Source organism: Aquarana catesbeiana, linkage group LG12 (assembly GCF_042186555.1).
Source record: "Aquarana catesbeiana isolate 2022-GZ linkage group LG12, ASM4218655v1, whole genome shotgun sequence".
Taxonomy (NCBI): Eukaryota; Metazoa; Chordata; class Amphibia; order Anura; family Ranidae; genus Aquarana; species Aquarana catesbeiana.
This window is the reverse complement of record NC_133335.1, coordinates 208,587,351-208,606,735: the sequence shown is the minus strand read 5'-3', so window position 1 is coordinate 208,606,735 and position 19,385 is coordinate 208,587,351. Positions and strand designations below refer to the sequence as shown.

Sequence of the window (19,385 nt, the reverse complement as noted above, 5' to 3'; positions counted from 1 at the left end):
TTATAACTTTAGGAAATTGCGCTGATCACTTCCCTCTTTGTTTATGCTTTTGTGCATTGTGTTCACTTCAGATCTAGCAGCATTTACACCTCATTTAGTTAGTTAGATATTGTTCACTTAGTAGCACGAGGGACTACATTTTATACATTCCTGATCAGTCACCGGATCATTGCCATTTCCTTTACCAATTACCAAATTATAACAATAATAGTATTCACCTTTATGAACATATATAGCACGAGCAATCCCTGTTTGGCTTCATATGTGAATTGTATAGTTTAGGAGACTAATTAAACACAAACTGCGACACTTGCTATATTATTTCTCATGTAGGGGCTTTGCTTGCGTCCAACAGTTTGTCATCTCCAGTGATTACATGAGTGCACTTGAGCACAGCTTTTCTTCTGCACTAAAAATGCATGCACAGTGTTTTCCATGTATTCCAATGGCTCTGGTTCACACTAGTGCAGTCAGTTTCCAGTGCAGAAAAAAAAAGTAAAGCGTGCTGCATTTTTTCTGCACAGAACTGTACTGAAACCTAGCAAATTGTATCAAGAACACACTGGAACTGCATGTGGTGTTAACTGATCCGGAAAGTATGGGTGCATTTTTGTGGTGTGAACTGGCCCTAAAAATGCATGCACAGTATTTTCCATGTATTCCAATGGCTCTAGTTCACACCAGTGCAGTCAGTTTCCGGTGCAGAAACGGACCGGAAACTGCACTGGTGTGAACTAGAGCCATTGGAATACATGGAAAACACTGTGCATGCATTTTTAGTGCAGAAATAAAGCACACGGAACTGCATCTGGTGTGAACTGGCCCTCAAGCTACATTTTCTGCAATTTGATTGCGTGAATAGGGAAAATACCACATTCCGGCCACTAGTTGGTGCTGAGGAACATGCATATTTCCTAGGATAGAAAGCGCCATCTAGTGGCCATAGTTTGGTATTTTGCCGCATTCATACATTTGACTGCTTTTTTTTGCACAGAAAAAAAAAAATACACGTAGTTTTGATAGTCAAACAGCTATGCAATTTTTCTATGAAATACAACTCTTAGGCTCTTCTGCCAAAAACTTCTTCACCCCTCTGTTACTCACTAATGAAAACAAAGGAACAAAACTTTACATGGACACATTTAAACACCTGGAAATGTCCTGGGAGTCAGACGCCTGGCAACTGACTTATGTGTAGAAGTGTAGCACACTGACCTAATCATGGGGATCCTGAGAATTTCCCCCGTACTCTGCTGGTGACAGCAGCACGCTCACGTCTTGGCAGGAGGCTCGTCTCTCTGAATTGTACCCCAGCTGAGACTTAATGACATGCCCTTATATAGGGATGTTAAAATCCACAATGAAACCCCAGGCAAAATAAATCGTATAACAAAACCACAGCTTGTTCAGGGAGCGGAGCCCATCTGAGATGAGGCCAGGAAACAGAGAGAGATCCATCCTCCCCTCCCTGCAGGGTTAGTGATGAGCAATGCAACATCCACACATGAGTAAGACGGGGTATAGATGGAATGGGGGGGGGGGGGGGGCTGTCAGCTTGTTAACAAGCATAGTTTTCCTTTAATCATGATAAAATAAGAATGTTCTAGATAAAAATAATTAAAAAAAGAAAAAACATATTACGGCCTGTTGTATGCAAAAAATACAAAACTAAATGCCAATTTTATTATTACAGTGGAACCTTGGTTTACGAGTAACGCGGTTAACAAGCGTTTTGAAAGACGAGCAACTTTTTTTTTTTTAAATTCTGACTCAGTTTGCGAGTGTTGTCCCACAATACGAGCAGAATTCAAGCTAATGGGCGGTGCAATACTGCATTTGGCCAGATGTGCGGGGCCGCCGGGACACTTGGTAACGGTTCAGAGCCGTTCGGAAATACTCGGTTCCCGGGCCTTTCCTAGGGTTTCCGAATTCAGCCGAGCTGTCCAAGTATTTCTGAGACTCTCCGGCGCCCCCCCCCACCTCTGGCCACATGCAGTATTGCATGTAAGAGAAGTCAATGCGGAACTAATGATCTTTGTTTCCATTGCCTTCTATGGGGAAACTCGCTTTGATATGCGAGTGCTTTGGATTACAAGCATTCTCCTGGAACGGATTATGCTCGTAATCCAAGGTTCCACTGTTATTATTAAAGTAGAACTAAAGGCAATTTTTTTCCATTTTGGATGGAGCAAGGGAGGGTTGTAACCCGTCAGGTTTTTGCCATTTGTGCCCCATTGGGGAGATTTCTGTTCACTTCCTGTCCCATAGCCAAAACAGGAGGCGAGAGGAAATCCCTCCAAAGTGAGGGAATCCCTGTTTGTCAACATAGGAAGATTTTCACTTTATTTCTGTTCTGGTGACCACCTAAAATTTGGTATTTCCTTTCACTTTTAGTGATAATGGTAAAACAGGACAAAAATGGTCAATCTCTCCCCTGGGGCACAGGGGGCAGTGTGCAGAGTTGCCAACACTGCTTTGCAAAAAAAATCCCTAGCTGCATTGGGGCATGGACAGAAGGGGGAGCTAGAGAGCATCAGGATCAACCAGGTTTTGGCAGAATACAGAAAATGAATCTCATAGTGACTGAGTATGAACAGCATGCAATACACCATTTATTGATCGCTTCTTATGATGTGGGTTTAGTGACACTTTAATTTTAAAAGGGATTGTAAACCCTCATTCTATGCATTAAGGTGAAAAACCTCCTGTGATGCAGCAGCCCCCCAGACCCCCCCTTTTACTTACCTGAACCCGATCTTTCCAGCAATGGGGACGAGCCCAGCAGCTCCAACCGGTGTTGCGGGTCCTGATTGGATAGATTGATAGCAGCACAGCCATTGGCTCCCGTTGCTGTCAATCAAATCCAATGACGCGGGAGCCAGAGAGACCTGCTGTTTGTGCCAATAGACGCAGCAGCAGGACATGGGAGCGCGCCCGCACGAGTGCCTCAAGGGAGAGCGTCTCTCCAGCGGGGCACTCAAGAAGAGGAGGAGTGCCGCTGAGGGACCCCAGAAGAGGAGGATCAGGGCCACTCTGTGCAAAACCAACTGCACAAAAGGAGGTAAGTATGACATGTTTGTTTTAAAAAAAAAATAAAAAAACCTTTAGATATCCTTTAAGGCTTTGATGGGTGTCTGTTTCCTTTGGATTCCAGTCACACCAGTTTTTGGACATCAAAGTTGCAGCCCATTCTTTTCAATGGCACCCATTCAAATTGGTGCAACAAAGTTGCAGCGACTTTGAAAAGGTGCCTACACTACTTTGATGCAGAGGGTGAAAAGTCGGATTTAATTTGCACTCAAAGTCGCACCAGTAATGGTGCGACTTTGGAACCACGCCAGTGTGAATGGAGCTTTACTTACAATGGACCTTAAAGAGGCGCTCCAGGTTTCTTCAGAAAAAATGAAAGTCATCAGCTACAAATACTGTAGCTGCCGACTTTTAATATTAGAACACTTACCTGCCCACAAATCCAGCAGTGTCTTGACCCGAGACGAATTATCAATCTGCTCTCAGGTGCTGCCGCCACCATCTCAGCTGACGGAGACTGGCAGTGAAGCCTTGCGGCTTCACAGCAGTTTCCCTACTGCGCTTTGCAAATGGCCCGGCGGCGGGGGAAGGAGGAGGGGGGCGAAGAAAATCGGAAGAGGGAGTAGGTGCCTGTCAAAACCAGGTACCCGCTCCCAGAAAAGGCACCAAATGTGGCAGCAGAGGGGGGGAGGGGGGTGTGTGGAGGCATACCTCCCAACATTTTGAGATGGGAATGAGGGACACCTACTAACAAAACGTATGTAGGCATAGGACACGCCCCCTGCCACACCCCCTTTAAAGGAGAATTAACCCAAAAAAAAAAAAGGTTAATTAAATCCACAAGGACTTTTTTTACCACAACTATTCCTTTATATTGGCTTTTAAAATGTACAAATGCAGCAATTTAGAAATCAGATGAAAGGTTTAGCACTGGGAAACACTTTTTGAAAGATAAAAAGGGCATTTTATATTCATCTATATAGATCAGACCAAAATGAGGAACAAATGAGGAGGAATGAGGGACAGAGGGACATTGTTCCAAATCAGGGACAGTCCCTCGAAATCAGGGACAGTTGGGAGGTATGGGGGGGCAAACACGCAGAGGTTCCCCTTTTGGGTGGAGTTCACTTTAAATTCTTGTCCCATGACAAGTTGTCAGCAGGACAGGAAGTGATGGTGTCCCTCTCTGATGAGGAAATGGGAAAAGGTTAGTACATCTGGTTTTTATAGCTCTCTGTATACTCCTGTCCCAGTGAGACACTCGCCCTCTAAAGCAGGGGTCCCAAACTGGCGGTCCTCCAGCTGTTGCGAAACTACAAGTCCCATCATGCCTCTGCCTGTGGGAGTCATGCTTGTAATAGGGCTGGGGAAAAAATTGATTTAAATCTTGAATCGAGTTGAGAGGTCAAATCGATTCAAAATTTAAGCAAATCGATTTTTCTAGATTTTTTTTTTTTCACAGCGCCGGTCCTGAGGAGCTGCGGGCAGGAGTTTTTAGGTGAGGCCGTGGCTTCGGCCTAGTTTGCGAGGCCGGAACGCCGCGGACTAGGCCGAAGCCACGGCCTCGCCTAAAAACTCCTGCCCGCAGCTCCTCAGGACCGGCGCGGTGTCCAAGAAAAAAAAAAAAAAAACTTGATTCGAATTGTAAATCGAGTTCTTTTTGAGAAAATCACAGATTTTTTTTTTTAGAAAATTTCCCAGCCCTAGCTTGTAACTATCAGCCTTGCAATGCCTCATGGGACTAGTAGTTTCTCAACAGCTGGAGGGCCACCAGTTTGAGACCCCTGCTATAAAGTCATGTCCTTGTGTCACCACGACAAATACAGGAGTGAGTCCCAACCAGACCGCATTAACAACCTGACAGAGGTTCTGAAACCGCAAAACTAAAAATCTAATTTTGTCTGAAGTTGGAATTAAACAATGACTAGATGCCACTTATCACAGCTAGGAGAAACAGATCATTGGAGATTCTATACTCCAAACTTTGGCTATGATGATACAGTTCAGACACTGACAACATAAAGCCATTAAATCAGGCCATACAGGGTCGGGACAAGGGCTGGGCACAAGGGGCGGCTGTCCTGGGCGCAGTGTGTATTGTAGGGATGGGGGGCGCCGCAAGTTCCTTCTACTATAAGGCTGACAGGAGTAGCGACAGCGGCATCACTACTTTTGTTAGCCTAGCACTGGAAGTATCAAGGAGAGGAGGAGAGAGCCAGGAGGAGGTACGGGCTGTGCTCTCTCTCCCCTCCACCTCATAAGCTCACACATAATGAAGTGAGGGGGGCGTAATTTGCCATCTTTGCCTTGGGCACTGGATAATCATGTCCCGGCACTGAGGCCATACACTAGTAGACTTTCATATAAACATTCGTATAAAAATTCTCAGTACATTCGATGGCTTGACGAATGTCACTCAAAAAGTAATTCAAAACATTTTTTTCTTTTAACATTTCATTTTGGAAAAAAAGAAAATGAACTTTACCAAACATAAATCACTGTCAGAAATTTGTTTAAGAACAAGTTCCTTCAAGTTTACTCTGCACTGCGATTGAAAATGAACGTCAATTTGACCCCAACTCACGATTAGAAAATCGAAGGAATGTTCTTAAAATGAAAAAATTCTAACTACATTCTACTAGAGTTATAGCCAGCTTTAGGAATTCTCCCATTCAGGAAACCTCTCAGGCAGAATGGAGTTTCTACAGAGAACATAAATGTCACCGTCACCATATTTACTCAGAAATCTGATGTGTACACTGCTTAGTAACCTCTGCCACTTTCAAAAGGTCTAACCTAAATTCCATGTCCCTGAATACACAATCACATACAATGTTTGCCAAGTCTGTTTCTTTACAATCCCATCCGGTTTCATGCACACCAAACAATGCAAGACATCAGGATACCTGAGAACATGGAGGCTGCCAAAGTGGTCCTTTCCTTCCAAAAATGCTTAGCTGCCTGGCTGTCACACTCACCTTCTGCCTTCAGTACTTGTGTCAGTGACCCAAACCACATACACAATTACCTACTTCCCGTCCGGGCCTTTTCTGACACTTTTTGTTCACATGTAACAATCAGTATTTTTTTGCTAGAAAATTACTTCTTAGAACCTCCAAACATTATATATATATTTTTTTAAAAACAGAGGCCCTAGAGCAGTGGTCTCCAAACTGTGGCCCAGGGGCCAGACGTGGCCCTTTGATAGCTTTTATCTGGCCCTTGGGGCATTATTTCATCCACTGATACCAACAATGGGGCATAATTTCCCCACTGACATCAAGGAAGGGGGACATTTCCTCCCAGTGATACCAACAATGGGCCCAATGACATCAACGATGGGGTCCATTTCCTCCCACTAACACCAATAATGGGGTACAATTACTCTCACTGAAACAAACAATGGGGCATTTTTTTTTCCCACTGATGTTGGGACCTTTTCTACTCCCACTGCCCACAGCCTGGCCCTCCTAAATCTGAAGGAAAGTAAACTGGCCTTTTGTTTAGAAAGTTTGGAGACCCCTGCCCTAGAGAATAAATTGGTGGGTTTTGCAATCTTTTTATGTCACATGGGATTTGCGCAGTGTTTTTTTTTGGGGGAAAAAATACACTTTTTAGAATTTTAACACAAAAAAAAAATACATCTCAATTTTTTTCTAAAATATAAAAGATGAAGTTACACCGAGTAAATAGATACCAAACATGTCACGCTTGAAAATTGCGCACGCCCGGGCAACGACAAACGGCATACATTTTACTATCCATAGGCGACACTTTAAAAGCCTTTACAGGTTATCACTTTAGATATACAGACGAGGTCTGGTGCTAGAATTACTGCACATGATCTGACGTTGGCAGCGATACCTCACGTGTGTGGAACGATCGCTGTTTGCCTGCGTGCGGGAACAAAAGCACGATTACGCCTTTGTGCACAAGCAAGGAAGGACTGGCGTACTTTCATTTTTAATTTTTTTGATTACTTTTATTGCAGTCACAAGGAATGTAAACATCCTTGTGACAGGTCCTCTTTATGGAGAGATCTGGGGTCTATAAGACACCAAATCCCCCCTCTGCACCTAAAAGCATTCAAAACACCAAGATCGGTGTTTCAAAAAATGCCACTGATGGTTTATGAGTAAACCGGAAGTGATGCCATGTGATCACTTCCGGTTTACTATAATGAACAGGCCAGTTGCTCGTGTCTGTGGCGGGGGGTGTCCCTTTCCCCTGCCTGTAATAGCAATCGAGCGGCTGATGAGCCGCTCCGATTGCTATTACAAGAGAGCAGATGGCCGGATCTAACCAACGATACCGGTATAACCACCAAACCTCGCTACCTTCTATGACATTTTTGGTCATCCTACCTGTTCCAGATATAAGTGGATAGGGGAAAACAGGGACTTATGGCTCTGGCCTTCATCAGTAAAGCTTGGGTTCAGTTTAAAAGGGCCCTTCTATCAGTCATGTAAAAAGAGTTGAAATTGAAGTGCCACATCACTGCTAAGAGGTCCAGATACAACTTTATGCCATTATCCGCCCTTTATTCATCATCAAGGTTTATTTTCATCCCACAGTTTCTTTGCATTTCAATTATTTTGTAGACTTATAGTAGGTAATACAGTCTGGACTATAAACAAGTATGACAGCACCACAAACTCATACGGCAGAAGACTAAAGCTCACCATACATGTTACAATCTCCTTTAGATCTGCTAATTATGTAGTACAAGGGCCTGCCTAATTGGATACAAAATCGATTGGATAGATTAGGTAGGTCCTCATATTACATAGTTTTAAAGTGGTTGTAAAGGCTTAAGTTTTTTTTTTACTTTCATGCATTCTACGCATGAAGGTAAAAAACCTTCGCTGTGCAGCAGCCCCCCCAATACCTACCTGAGCTTCATTGTGATCCAGCAATGTGCACAAGAGCAGCGGCTCTCCGGGGACTCTCACTCCTCATTGGCTGAGGCAGCAGCGGGAGCCACTGGCTGTCAATCACAGCCAATGAGGGGAGAGAGGGGGCAGGCCGTGCCATGGCTCTGTGTTTGAATGGACATGCAGAGCAGCGACTCGGGAGCGAGCCTTCTCGGGTGCCCCCACAGCAAGCAGAGGGAGGGACCTGCAATGGCGGGGGACCCGAGAAAAGGAGGATCCGGGCTGCTCTGTGCAAAACCAAGTATAACAGGTTTTTTCATTTTTTTTGTTTTTTTTTTTTTAAAAACAAGCCTTTACTATCACTTTAACTCTAGTCGATTGTATGGTTAGATTGTAATGTGCATATTCACCCTTTATATACACACAAACATATACACACATTTTTACCTTTTTTCCTCCAGTAATTGCAACTTTTTGCAGTTTTCGGTAGCAGTATTTGGCATAGGTGCTGATCGGCAGACCTAGAAAAAAAAAGAACAATGCACACAAATCAGATTGGAATTTATGAGCACCAAGAAAACAAGGTGACACCAGGGATAAATTAACTCTGCGAAAATATTTATTCTTAGATCATATCACTTCTAAGGAGGAGACCATCCAAAACTGGAAGAAGATCTTGGATAGAATCAGCAGTTTTCTTTTCTTTTTATTTACCACGCCCCCTGCTGGTGTAATGTGGGATTGTAAGGCAGCCATACTGAAGCAATAGCCTTCTATTAACACGGAGGGATTAAAGCGGGGGTCCACCTATCTATCGTTTTTTTTATTTTTGAGTTCATTCACAAACTTTTCTTCTCAGCATTACATACTCACATATTGTGTGTAATATGTCCGCCTGTGTCAGATTTCGTCGGAAAGAATAACTTATATTATTCACTGCAGGTGGTTTCCATCTGCATTGTGGGCATTTGAAGCCCACAAGCATTTATTTCCTGGATGTGGTGAATGCTGTGCTCCCAGCATTCACCGCTCGTTCCCGCACATGCTCAGTGGCATCCTGGGAAGCCTGAGACTAGCTCCCAGGAGTCTGGGAGAGGCTAGAAACACGCCTACTCCCACGGGAGGAGAACCAGGAAGTGCAAAGAAGAATAGAAAAATAAAAGGTAATTACGGCGATTTAAATTTTTTTAAACGGCATGTCAGCATCTAGGCAAGGAAGAGAATACATACAGATATTGTTCAAAATTTGGGTGGAACTCCGCTTTAATTTACTAAAATTGGTGAGTGCAAAATCTGGTGCAGCTCTGCATAGAAACCAATCGGCTTCCAGGTTTTATTATCAAAGCTTAATTGAACAAGCTGAAGTTGGAAGCTGATTGGTTACCATGAACAAGTGCACTCGATTTTGCACTCTTTCGTTTTATTAAGTCAACCTCACTGTGTGGGAATAGCTTGGGGGGGATTTACTAAAACTGGTGCACACAGAATCTGGTACAGCTGTGCATAGTAACCAATCAGCTTCTAACTTCAGCTTGTTCAGTTAAGTTTTGACAATAAAACCTGGAAGCTGATTGGTTACTATGTACGGCCTCCCCCGTAGCCTCTAATTTTAATTTTCTAGATCACTAGACATTGGTGGGGTTGTATACCTATTGTTGTTACTTCTTAAAGAATTGATACAGTATGGGCTCCAGGTGATCTCTCGCACATGCCGAGGCATTTATTTAGCAGTGCCACTGACTGGCTTTTATTGGTAGAGAGCACATGACCATTGACGGAAGACAGGATTATTTTTTTTTTTGCATTGGCTTTATATTCATAAAGAATAAGAATTACAATCACAAAAATAGTTCAGATGAGCTAAGGGTTTCATGAATAAAAAAAGAAAAAAGACAAATATCTAAAAGCAAAGACAGCAAGTGGAACTATTTAAAGTAATAATTGATGTGATTCTCTAGAGTCCCATTAGCCCTAAAAGGTTTACAACAGAAAGTCGTACATTAGGGCTGACTAGTCTTTCATGATGCATTACACCGCCCATCTGGTCTTTGAAAATATTGTAGTAAAAAGGTAGGTCGGTCAGTAGCTATCTACTTGCCATTTCTTCCATTTTTTTGTAGTGTAGGGTTTTTTATTATTTATTTATTTATTTTTTTTTAGAAAGCACTTATTTTGAGTCATTACTTTACAGTAATCAATTTTTGCAGTGACTTTCACATTTTTGCAAACTTGTTAATGCAGATCACCACTAGAGGGTGCAAATCATTCCCTCTTAACCACTTCTATACCGTGCGAATTCCAGCACGCCTCTCCTACATGTAAAAATCATAATTTTTTTGCTGGAAAATTACTCAGAACCCTCAAACATTATATGTTATTTTTTTTTTTTAGCAGACACCCTAGGGAATAAAATGGTGGTCATTGCAACTTTTTATGTCACACAGTATTTGCACAGTAATTTTTCAAATGCAATAGAAAAAAAAACAAACACAGTAAAGTTAGCCCAATTTTTTTGTATAATGTGACAGATGATGTTACGCCAAGTAAATGGATACCTCACATGTCACGCTTTAAAATTGCGCACACTCGTGGTATGGCGCCAAACTTCAGTACTTAAAAATCTCCATAGGTGAGGCTTTACATTTTTTTTACAGGTTACATGTTTAGAGTTACAGAGGAGGTCTTTGGCTGGAATGATTGCTCTCGCTGTAACATTCGTGGTGATACCTCACATGTGTGGTTTGAACGTCGTTTATATATATGCAGGCATGATCTACATATGTGTTTGCTTCTGCGTGCAAGCTCGCGGGTGCGCTTAAAGTTATTTTTTTTTATTTTTACACTTTCCAGTTAAAAAAAAAAATGGGATCACTTATTTCTATTACAAGGGATGTAAACTACTCTTATCATAGGAATGGTGCTTGACAGGTCCTCTTTATGGAGAGATGTGGGTTTTATAAGACCCCACATCTCTACTCCAGGCTGGAAAGACTGAGATCCCCCCAAAAAAATAAAGGCTCTCAGGCTTTCCTGCCCTGTCCCTTTCTTTCTTTACTTTCACCGGCCCGGACGTGACGTCATACCGTCGCACCCGGGCCCCCGAGATTTAGAGATTGCCAGGGACCATCTGTCCCTCGGTTTTCTCTATGGCTTCCTTTTCGGCGCCGGCGGATTCCTTCTCCGGCTCACCGATTGCACAGGCGAACTTGGAAAAGCACCAGAGGTTGGCGGGGGGGGGGGGGGGGGGGGACTTAAAGGGGACCGAAAAGCGGGTATCAAGTGATACAAAAGGCAACAGCTGTGGGAGATGAGCTGATGGAGAAAATAAAAGTACAGTTGTTAGGTGGGGGCAGAATAGGCTTCTCTGAAGAGGAGGGTTTTCAGGGATAGTCTAAAAGCAAACAGAGTAGGAGATAGTTGGACAGGTTGTGGTAGGGAGTACCATAAGATAGGAGAGACTCGGGAAAAGTTCTGGAGGCGAGCACAGGATGAGAGTGTACTTTGTTACATTCTTTAAAGCCCTGATGAAGGAGTGGAGTTACAGCCCCCAAAACCTGTTCACTTTTTAAGCCCTGTTCACATCTGGCGTTTTTGGGATCTCTGCCCGTGATCCCAAATTGCATCGCAATAGTGTTGAAACACATCGCACGTGTTTTAGTGTCATTCATTCATTCAAGGAGCTTCTTTTGGGCTGCAAGCTTCACGCGACGCAATTTGCACCAATTTATCATTTAACAATCATGTCAAAGCCATACCGTGTGCAATTAATAAATAAATGTAATAAATAAATAAATCATGGCGTGGCGCTTCAATCCTACATTCACTCATCTCTACCACAACGCAAGGTGACCATGGAAGACCTTAGGTGTGCAGAAGTTGTCAGCTCGGTATTCAGACTCTCTATATTCACTATTGCCATACTATTGGTTATAAACAATATAAATTGAACATAAATAAACCCCCCCCAAAGGTTTCCAGTGCCTTTTATCTATTTTCCTACGAATCACAAGTGCGACATGAGTCTAAAGCAATAGTCTCCAAACTGCGGCCCTTTGCTTGCTTTTATCTGGCCCTTGGAGCACTGTTCCTTTCACTGATACAAGACACTATTCCTTCCACTGACACCATGGGGTCTATGGGATACTATTCCTTCGCCTATCACCAACGACTGGGCATTATTCCTTCCTCCCACTACCAATGATGGGACACCATTCCTCCCACTACCAATGATGGGACACCATTCCTCCCACTACCAATGATGGGACACCATTCCTCCCACTACCAATGATGGGACACCATTCCTCCCACTACCAATGATGGGACACCATTCCTCCCACTACCAATGATGGGACACCATTCCTCCCACTACCAATGATGGGACACCATTCCTCCCACTACCAATGATGGGACACCATTCCTCCCACTACCAATGATGGGACACCATTCCTCCCACTACCAATGATGGGACATCATTCCTCCCACTACCAATGATGGGACATCATTCCTCCCACTGACAACAATGGGGCACTATTCCTCCCACTGACACCAACGATAGGTTACCATTCCTCCCACTGACACCAATGATGGGACACTATCCCCCCCACTACCAATGATGGGGCTCTATTCCTCCCACTGACACCAATGATGGGTTACCATTCCTCCCACTGACACCAATGATGGGTTACCATTCCTCCCACTGAAACCAATGATGGGGCACTATCCCTCCCACTACCAATAATTGGGCACTATTCCTCCCACTGACACCAACAATGGGTTACCATTCCCCCCCCACTGCCACCAATGATGGGGTACTATTCCTCCCACTACCAATGATGAGGCACTATTCATCCCACTGACACCAACAATGGGGCACTATTCCTCCCACCACCAAGGATTAGGCACTATTCATCCCACTGATGGGACACAATTCCTCCAACTACCAATGATGGGACACCATTCCTCCAACTACCAATGATGGGACACAATTCCTCCCACTGACACCAATGATGGGGTACTTTTCCTCCCACTGACTCCAACGTCCAGCACCCTAAAGTCTGAAGGACAATAAACCGGTCCTTTGTTCAGAACGTTTGGAGACCCCCTGCTCTAAAGCACATCACTATGAAGCAAAAGGCAGAGCCAGAGTATGTAAAGAGCAAATATCTCAGCCCCCTTTTTCACATGCAACGATAGTACAAAGAATAAGGGTTTTAAAATATTAATACATACTGATCAGAGTATTTTCATGAAACAGGTGTATTTTATTAGCGATACTGAATAAGGATATACATTCCCTTTAATGCACTTTAAAGAATGAGATGTATTATGTGACTCCTTTAAAAGGAGACGGATATAAATGTGATTGGCAATATATGACAAGGGAAATGATAGAAGGCCGGAGCCTGGGGCTCAGCGCTTCATTATTCCCTGCTTAATGTAGGTGCGTCAGCTTCTGAAAGGGATACTTCAATAATGAATGGGAGATGAGCATAGAGAATGAACAGAGAAGATTGCTGCATTCCAAAGCGATGAGCTCAGCAGCCGCATTGTAATCCTGAGAGGAGGAGAACAGGAGCAGCTAGAAACCTTCTCACTCTACAGGCGGATCAGACACAAAACTGAAGAAATATTTGCTTTTAACTTCGAATGTTTGTGGTAACCATAAGTGCTGCTTCTAAGACGGCCATGACAACCACAGTTATGTGGATTAAATGGAGGGCCGATCACATTTTCTAAAGTGAGGGGTACATCCAAACATTTCTTGGTAGGAATCTGCTTCATATAGCATCAAACCTCAACACCTAGGGGTGTATTTATACAAAAAAAATAATAATAATAATAATGTAAAACTGCATAAACATTCATTCTGTGCAAATAGGTAAACACTGAATGTTAGTAGGTTATTTTCCCTCCAGGTCGAAGGCTCTTCCTTCATACAGAAAAGAGTACATCTGGAAAATACCGCATTATGGCAACTAAATGGAGCCAATTATCATAAAAAATAAATATGAATTTTCCATGATTGTCCACTCCATCTAGTGGCATGTAGTTTCCCGATTAGTTCTATGAAGAACATTCAACCTGGAGAGAAAATAACCAAACACCGCTCAATTTTGCCATTTGCACAGAACAAACGTATATGCGGTTCCACAAGTTAAAGAACTCTGGAAATAATTCATAAATACACCATCTAGTGTCCTATTAGTCAACCTGCTATTAGATATATCCATCTATCTATATAGATAGATATAGATATAGATATTTTTTTCCCATTAAAAATCAGCTTCCAAAATTAAGACAAATACTCATTGAATATGAATCATTCTTTAGGGCTTTTTTTTAACCATTTTAAGCATTTTTAATAAGCAAAGAATCAAAAGCGCTATCAAATTGCAGTTTTTATCAATTTTGGATAATATTTTCACATTTTAAATGTTTTCTTTCAGTTCTTCAAAAAGTAATAAAATTAGGTTGGGGGGACCCATAAAAACCTGCCGTGTTAATGCCATTGACAGAATCGGGTTGATTTACTAAAACAGGAAAAGACGTGAGGAGAGCCGATTGGCGGATCTCCTGACAGGGGGGGTCTGCGCTGATTATCAGCGCAGCCCCCCTCCCCCGTGGATGCCCACACTGGACCATCAGGGATGCCTCTAGGACCACCAGGGATGGCCATCATGGATGGATGACCAGGTATGCCATCCATGGCCACCAGGGATGACAGTCAGTGTCCAAAATATGCCAATCAGTGCCCACACATGGTGTCAGTCAGTGCCCATTACTAATGCCTGCCAGATGTCTCCTTTCTCCTTATCAGTGCCACCCATCAGAGTGAGTGTGTGTGTGTGTGTGTGTGTGTGTGTGTGTGTGTGTATATTTATTTATTATGTAAATGTGATATAATATATGTATATTGTTGCAAATGTGAAAAACTCACACGGATGAACGTCTCCTCTGAACTGTAATGTTCTAGAAATTTTAAATAACCACCATTAACAATGGCTCCCAAAAAAGCACTGCCCTCCACCAATGTAGGCGATTCCATTTTTAGGAGGGAAAGAAGTTGGACTCTGTCACATGCATTACATAATATATCTAAATTTCAGCCAGACTGCAAAGAGCAGTTAGACACATGGGACTCTCATCAATACACAAGGAAGGTTTGATGGAATAGAAGACAATAGAGGTTTCCCAGGGGATACTTATTGTGACAAACTACAGAATTGTAAATCACAGGCCAAAATTCCCCACCGAGAGCTAAAGACTCTCTGAACATAAATAAGGAAAATTAAGAATTGGCCCAAGAGACCTCTCATGTTAATCAAGATATACGAGCGACAATACTCCATACTTGGAGACCATATACATTTAGACCTTATTCTATAATGCATACATTAAAGTGGTTGTAAACCCGAAAAAAAAAAAAAAAAAAAAAAAAAAGAAATCCTGCAAGACAAAGGCATATAGAGCTAATATGCATCGCATACTAGCTCATTATGAAATACTTACCTTAGATCAAAGCTGTTGCAGCGGCCCTGCACGCCGCTGTGACCGGCGACAGGTCTCCAGGAGTTATTGCAGGGTTTACAGGCTACGGGGCTGTGATTGGCCTGAGCCACGAAAATGTCACTCCCGCCCATGCGCGTGGGAGCCGAAGGTCACGGCACGGCTGCTGAAGAACCGGCACGAGCGAGCCATTTCTTCAGTGTGCATGCGCTGATGACGTCAGTACAAACGTATATGGTAAATATCTCCTAAACCGTGCAGGTTTAGGAGATATTTACAGTACCTACAGGTTAGCCTCATTATAGGCTTAAATAGGTATAGGTACGAGGAATATCTCCTAAACGTGTACCTTTTAGAAAATATTCACCAATTCTGTAGCCAGCGATGTCACGGGCGCATGCACACTGGGCTCTGAAGGGACGTGCAGATGTGACGTTATTGTGGCTCAGCCGTTCAAGCAGCCGGAGCCCTCTCAAGCCTCACTATCAGCAAGGACCAATAAAGAAGTTCAAGAGATAGGAGTATGACATGAGGAAGGAGGCCATCCCTCCGAAACGCGTTGTCATGGCAACTGTGTGATGTCCTTACTCTCTTCCCCCTGTATCCTGCTTGTGTGGGTTTTGTGTGTCCTCGAAGAGCAGCGCCGGCTGGACCAGACACAAGCGCATTAGGACCTGCACGTTGAGTGTGGTGGTGGATAGCCGCGGATGTGCTGTCAGGATCCGGGCAGCTAAGTTCCCCTGATGGGATCTTGAGGTGGTTATAGGAGTGCGGCCACAGTGGAATCTTTATGCAACATCTATCTTCACCCAATGTGTGTTTGACCATTGTAGCATTTTTAACTTTACCATATTAAAGCTGAGTTACACTAGGGCGGCTTTGCGCTCTCTTCATTTGCGTTTTGAAGAGATAGGAGTAAACCAGCCCAACTTATTCAGTAAAAGACGAAGATCAGCAAATGACTTCAGGTGTCTACAGTACATAGGGTATAAAGCCTCCTTTAGGCCTGATTCACACCTATGCATTTTTAGTGCTTTTTGCATATTTGCACTACAGTCCATTTAACATGGTTTCCTATGGAACACGTTCTGTAGTGCAAATCTACAAAATGCAAATGTACCAAAAATGCATAGGTGTGAATCAGGCCTTAGGACTGGAATTGCATATAAATTACAATTTCAGTACTAAAAGTGAGTTTATACCAAATTATATATATAGATCCAATTTGTTTTGGGGACTTCTGAGTCCATAAAAGACCTTATCCCATTCTAGGCCCTGAGGAAGGAGTTTTCTTCTGTCCATGAAGCACAATGACTGTTTGTTTGATCGAATTATGACTAATTAAAAGTGATTGTAAAGGTTTTTTGTTTTCTTTAACCACTTAAGGACCGAGCCTCTTTCTGAGATTTGGCATTTACAAGTTAAAAACATTTTTTTTTGCTAGAAAATTACTTAGAACCCCCAAACATTTTATATATATATATATATATATATATATATATATATATATATATATATATATATATATATATATATATATATATATATATATATATATATATATATATAATTTTTCTAACACCTTAGAGCAGTGAAGGTGAACCTTGGCACCCCAGATGTTTTGGAACCACATTTCCCATGATGCTCAACTACACTGCAGAGTGCATGAGCATCATGGGGAATGTAGTTCCAGAACATCTGGTGTGCCAAGGTTCACCATCACTGCCCTAGAGAATAAAATAGCGGTCGTTGCAATACTTTGCCACACCGTATTTGCACAGCGGTCTTACACTTTTCTTGCAAACAATACTTTTTTGAATTAAAAATTAAGACAACAGAAAAGTTAGCCCAATTTTTTTATATTGTGAAAGATAATGTTACGCCGAGTAAATTGAAACCCAACATGTCACGCTTCACAATTGCGCCCGCTCGTGGAAGGGAGACAAACTTTTACTCTTAAAAATTTCCATAGACTAAGTTTAAAAAATTCTACAGGTTGCATGTTTTGAGTTACAGAGGAGGTCTAGGGCTAGAATTATTGCTCTTGCTCTACCGATCGCGCCGATACCTCACATGTGTGGTTTGAACACCGTTTTAATATGTGGGCGCTGCTCACGTATGCGTTCGCTTCTGCGCGCGAGCTTGGAGGGACGGGGCATGCTTAAAATTTTTTTTTCTTATTTGTTTTACCTTTTTATTTTTACATTGTTCTTTAAAAAAAAAAAAAAATAATTGTGTCACTTTTATTCCTATTACAAGGAATGTAAACATCCCTTGTAATAGAAAAAAGCATGACAGGACCTCTTAAATACGAGATCTGGGGTCAAAAAGACCTCAGATCTCATATTTACACTAAAATGCAATAAAAAAAAAAAAAAAAAAGAAAAAAAGAAATGAATTGTAATTTTAAAAAAAGTCTCTTTAAGAGCTATAGGTGGAAGTGACGTTTTGGCGCAAAGGTATAGAAACAGGTGTCCCACTGCTGTCACTGGATTTGATTGACAGCAGTGGAAGCCAATGGCTCCCGCTGCTATCAACCTATCCAATGAGGACAGAGACAGCCTCTGGAGCCACTGGGCTCATGCCTATCGCGGGAATGATCTGGTTCAAGTAAGAAAAAGGGGGGGGGGGGGGGGGCTCCGGGGGCAGCTGCAGCGTAGAAGGTTTTTCACCTTAATGCATAGAATGCACCTGCAGACTTTACAACCACTTTAAAAGGCTTTTTGGACTCGGCGCACTGGACACCCAGCATATAGCACAATTGCAGCAAAGATGTCCAGTGCGCCCCACCACCACCACCACCACCACCATTATTCCAACAGTACAAACAAATGGCCACTGCCCCCACCTATAACTGACCTTTGCTGCCATTGTGCTACATGCTGGGTGTCCAGTGCACCGCTGTGCCTTTAGGGAGGGTTGGGCTTCCTCCAGGATCACCTGCCCTCCATCTATCCACTATAATGCATGTGCTTCTACTATGGAGGCTCTCAAAAATGTATAGAGTTAGGACTGCAGATAAGACTGGGGTGCTGTGAAGTGGCTCTGCAGCTTAAGCGTGTATTTGCAAATGTGTGCAAACTAAACCCCTGTTCTTAAAGCTAACTGTTAGGATAATTTGGTTGGTAGCAGGCTGGCTGGTAAGTGGAGCTGGGAATTTTCTTTGGTTCTGTTTGACATGCGTCACCCTTCCATATGCGCCTTTCCACGAAGGCTAGTTATAGGTGGAGGCAGTGGCTATTTGTTTGTACATTTGTCTGAGTATACCATGAACTCACCAAATCAAGGACACATTACTGTCCTGAAAAAGACAAACTTAGCCTAGTTCCCTCGCACGTCCTGAAATCCTCTACCTCAAACGTGATGGTTGGCTTCTATGACTTATAAGGAGGCTTGAGAGGTAGGATGGAGCAAGGCCAAGCTTAAAGGTGTACATAAACCCCAACAATAAACCTCTACTATCTGCTCCCTTTGGGTCTGTTAAATATACTATTGAAAGCATATTGTTTTATCGGCTCTATATTTGCAAAAAACAATAAAATATCCCCGTGAGCTTCTTGTACAGTGTTTAAATCCCAAGCAGTGTCACCAGCCCTGTCCAGTTAACCTCTAAACTACATGTTAAGGATATGAGGCAGGCCCGAGGTGTTCTGCACTCCATCCAAACCAGAAGGAATAACCTAGGGTGACAACACTTCTTTCCCATAGATACATTGAGTGAATGAGTAGTCACTCTTGGACAGGAAGTGTGTTACTGGCAGGATCATCGGGTGAAAAGAAAAAAAGCCTGTAAAAGAAAAGTATGCAGCGACCACATTTAAGGACTGGGTAAACTGCAATATATATATACACCAGGGAACAACCAATATAACAAACCGACCCCTAGCATCGAACAGACCCATCTTCAATGTGTGTATCATGCTGTAACCACGTTTGTCAAGCATGCAGTTACAGGTTAGTGCACATGATCAAGAA

The 19,385-nt window shown here is 42.8% G+C and overlaps 1 protein-coding gene across 2 annotated transcripts in view; it reads right to left on the bottom strand.

The window, feature by feature from the left end:
- Positions 1-19,385, bottom strand: part of LOC141113469 (rho GTPase-activating protein 39-like) — a 145,377-nt gene that overhangs the window by 20,077 nt on the left and 105,915 nt on the right. For both annotated transcript variants that reach the window (XM_073606577.1, XM_073606579.1), the window contains one exon: positions 8,352-8,425. In XM_073606577.1, coding sequence (XP_073462678.1) covers positions 8,352-8,425 — 74 coding nt within the window. The remainder of the gene's footprint in view (positions 1-8,351; positions 8,426-19,385) is intronic.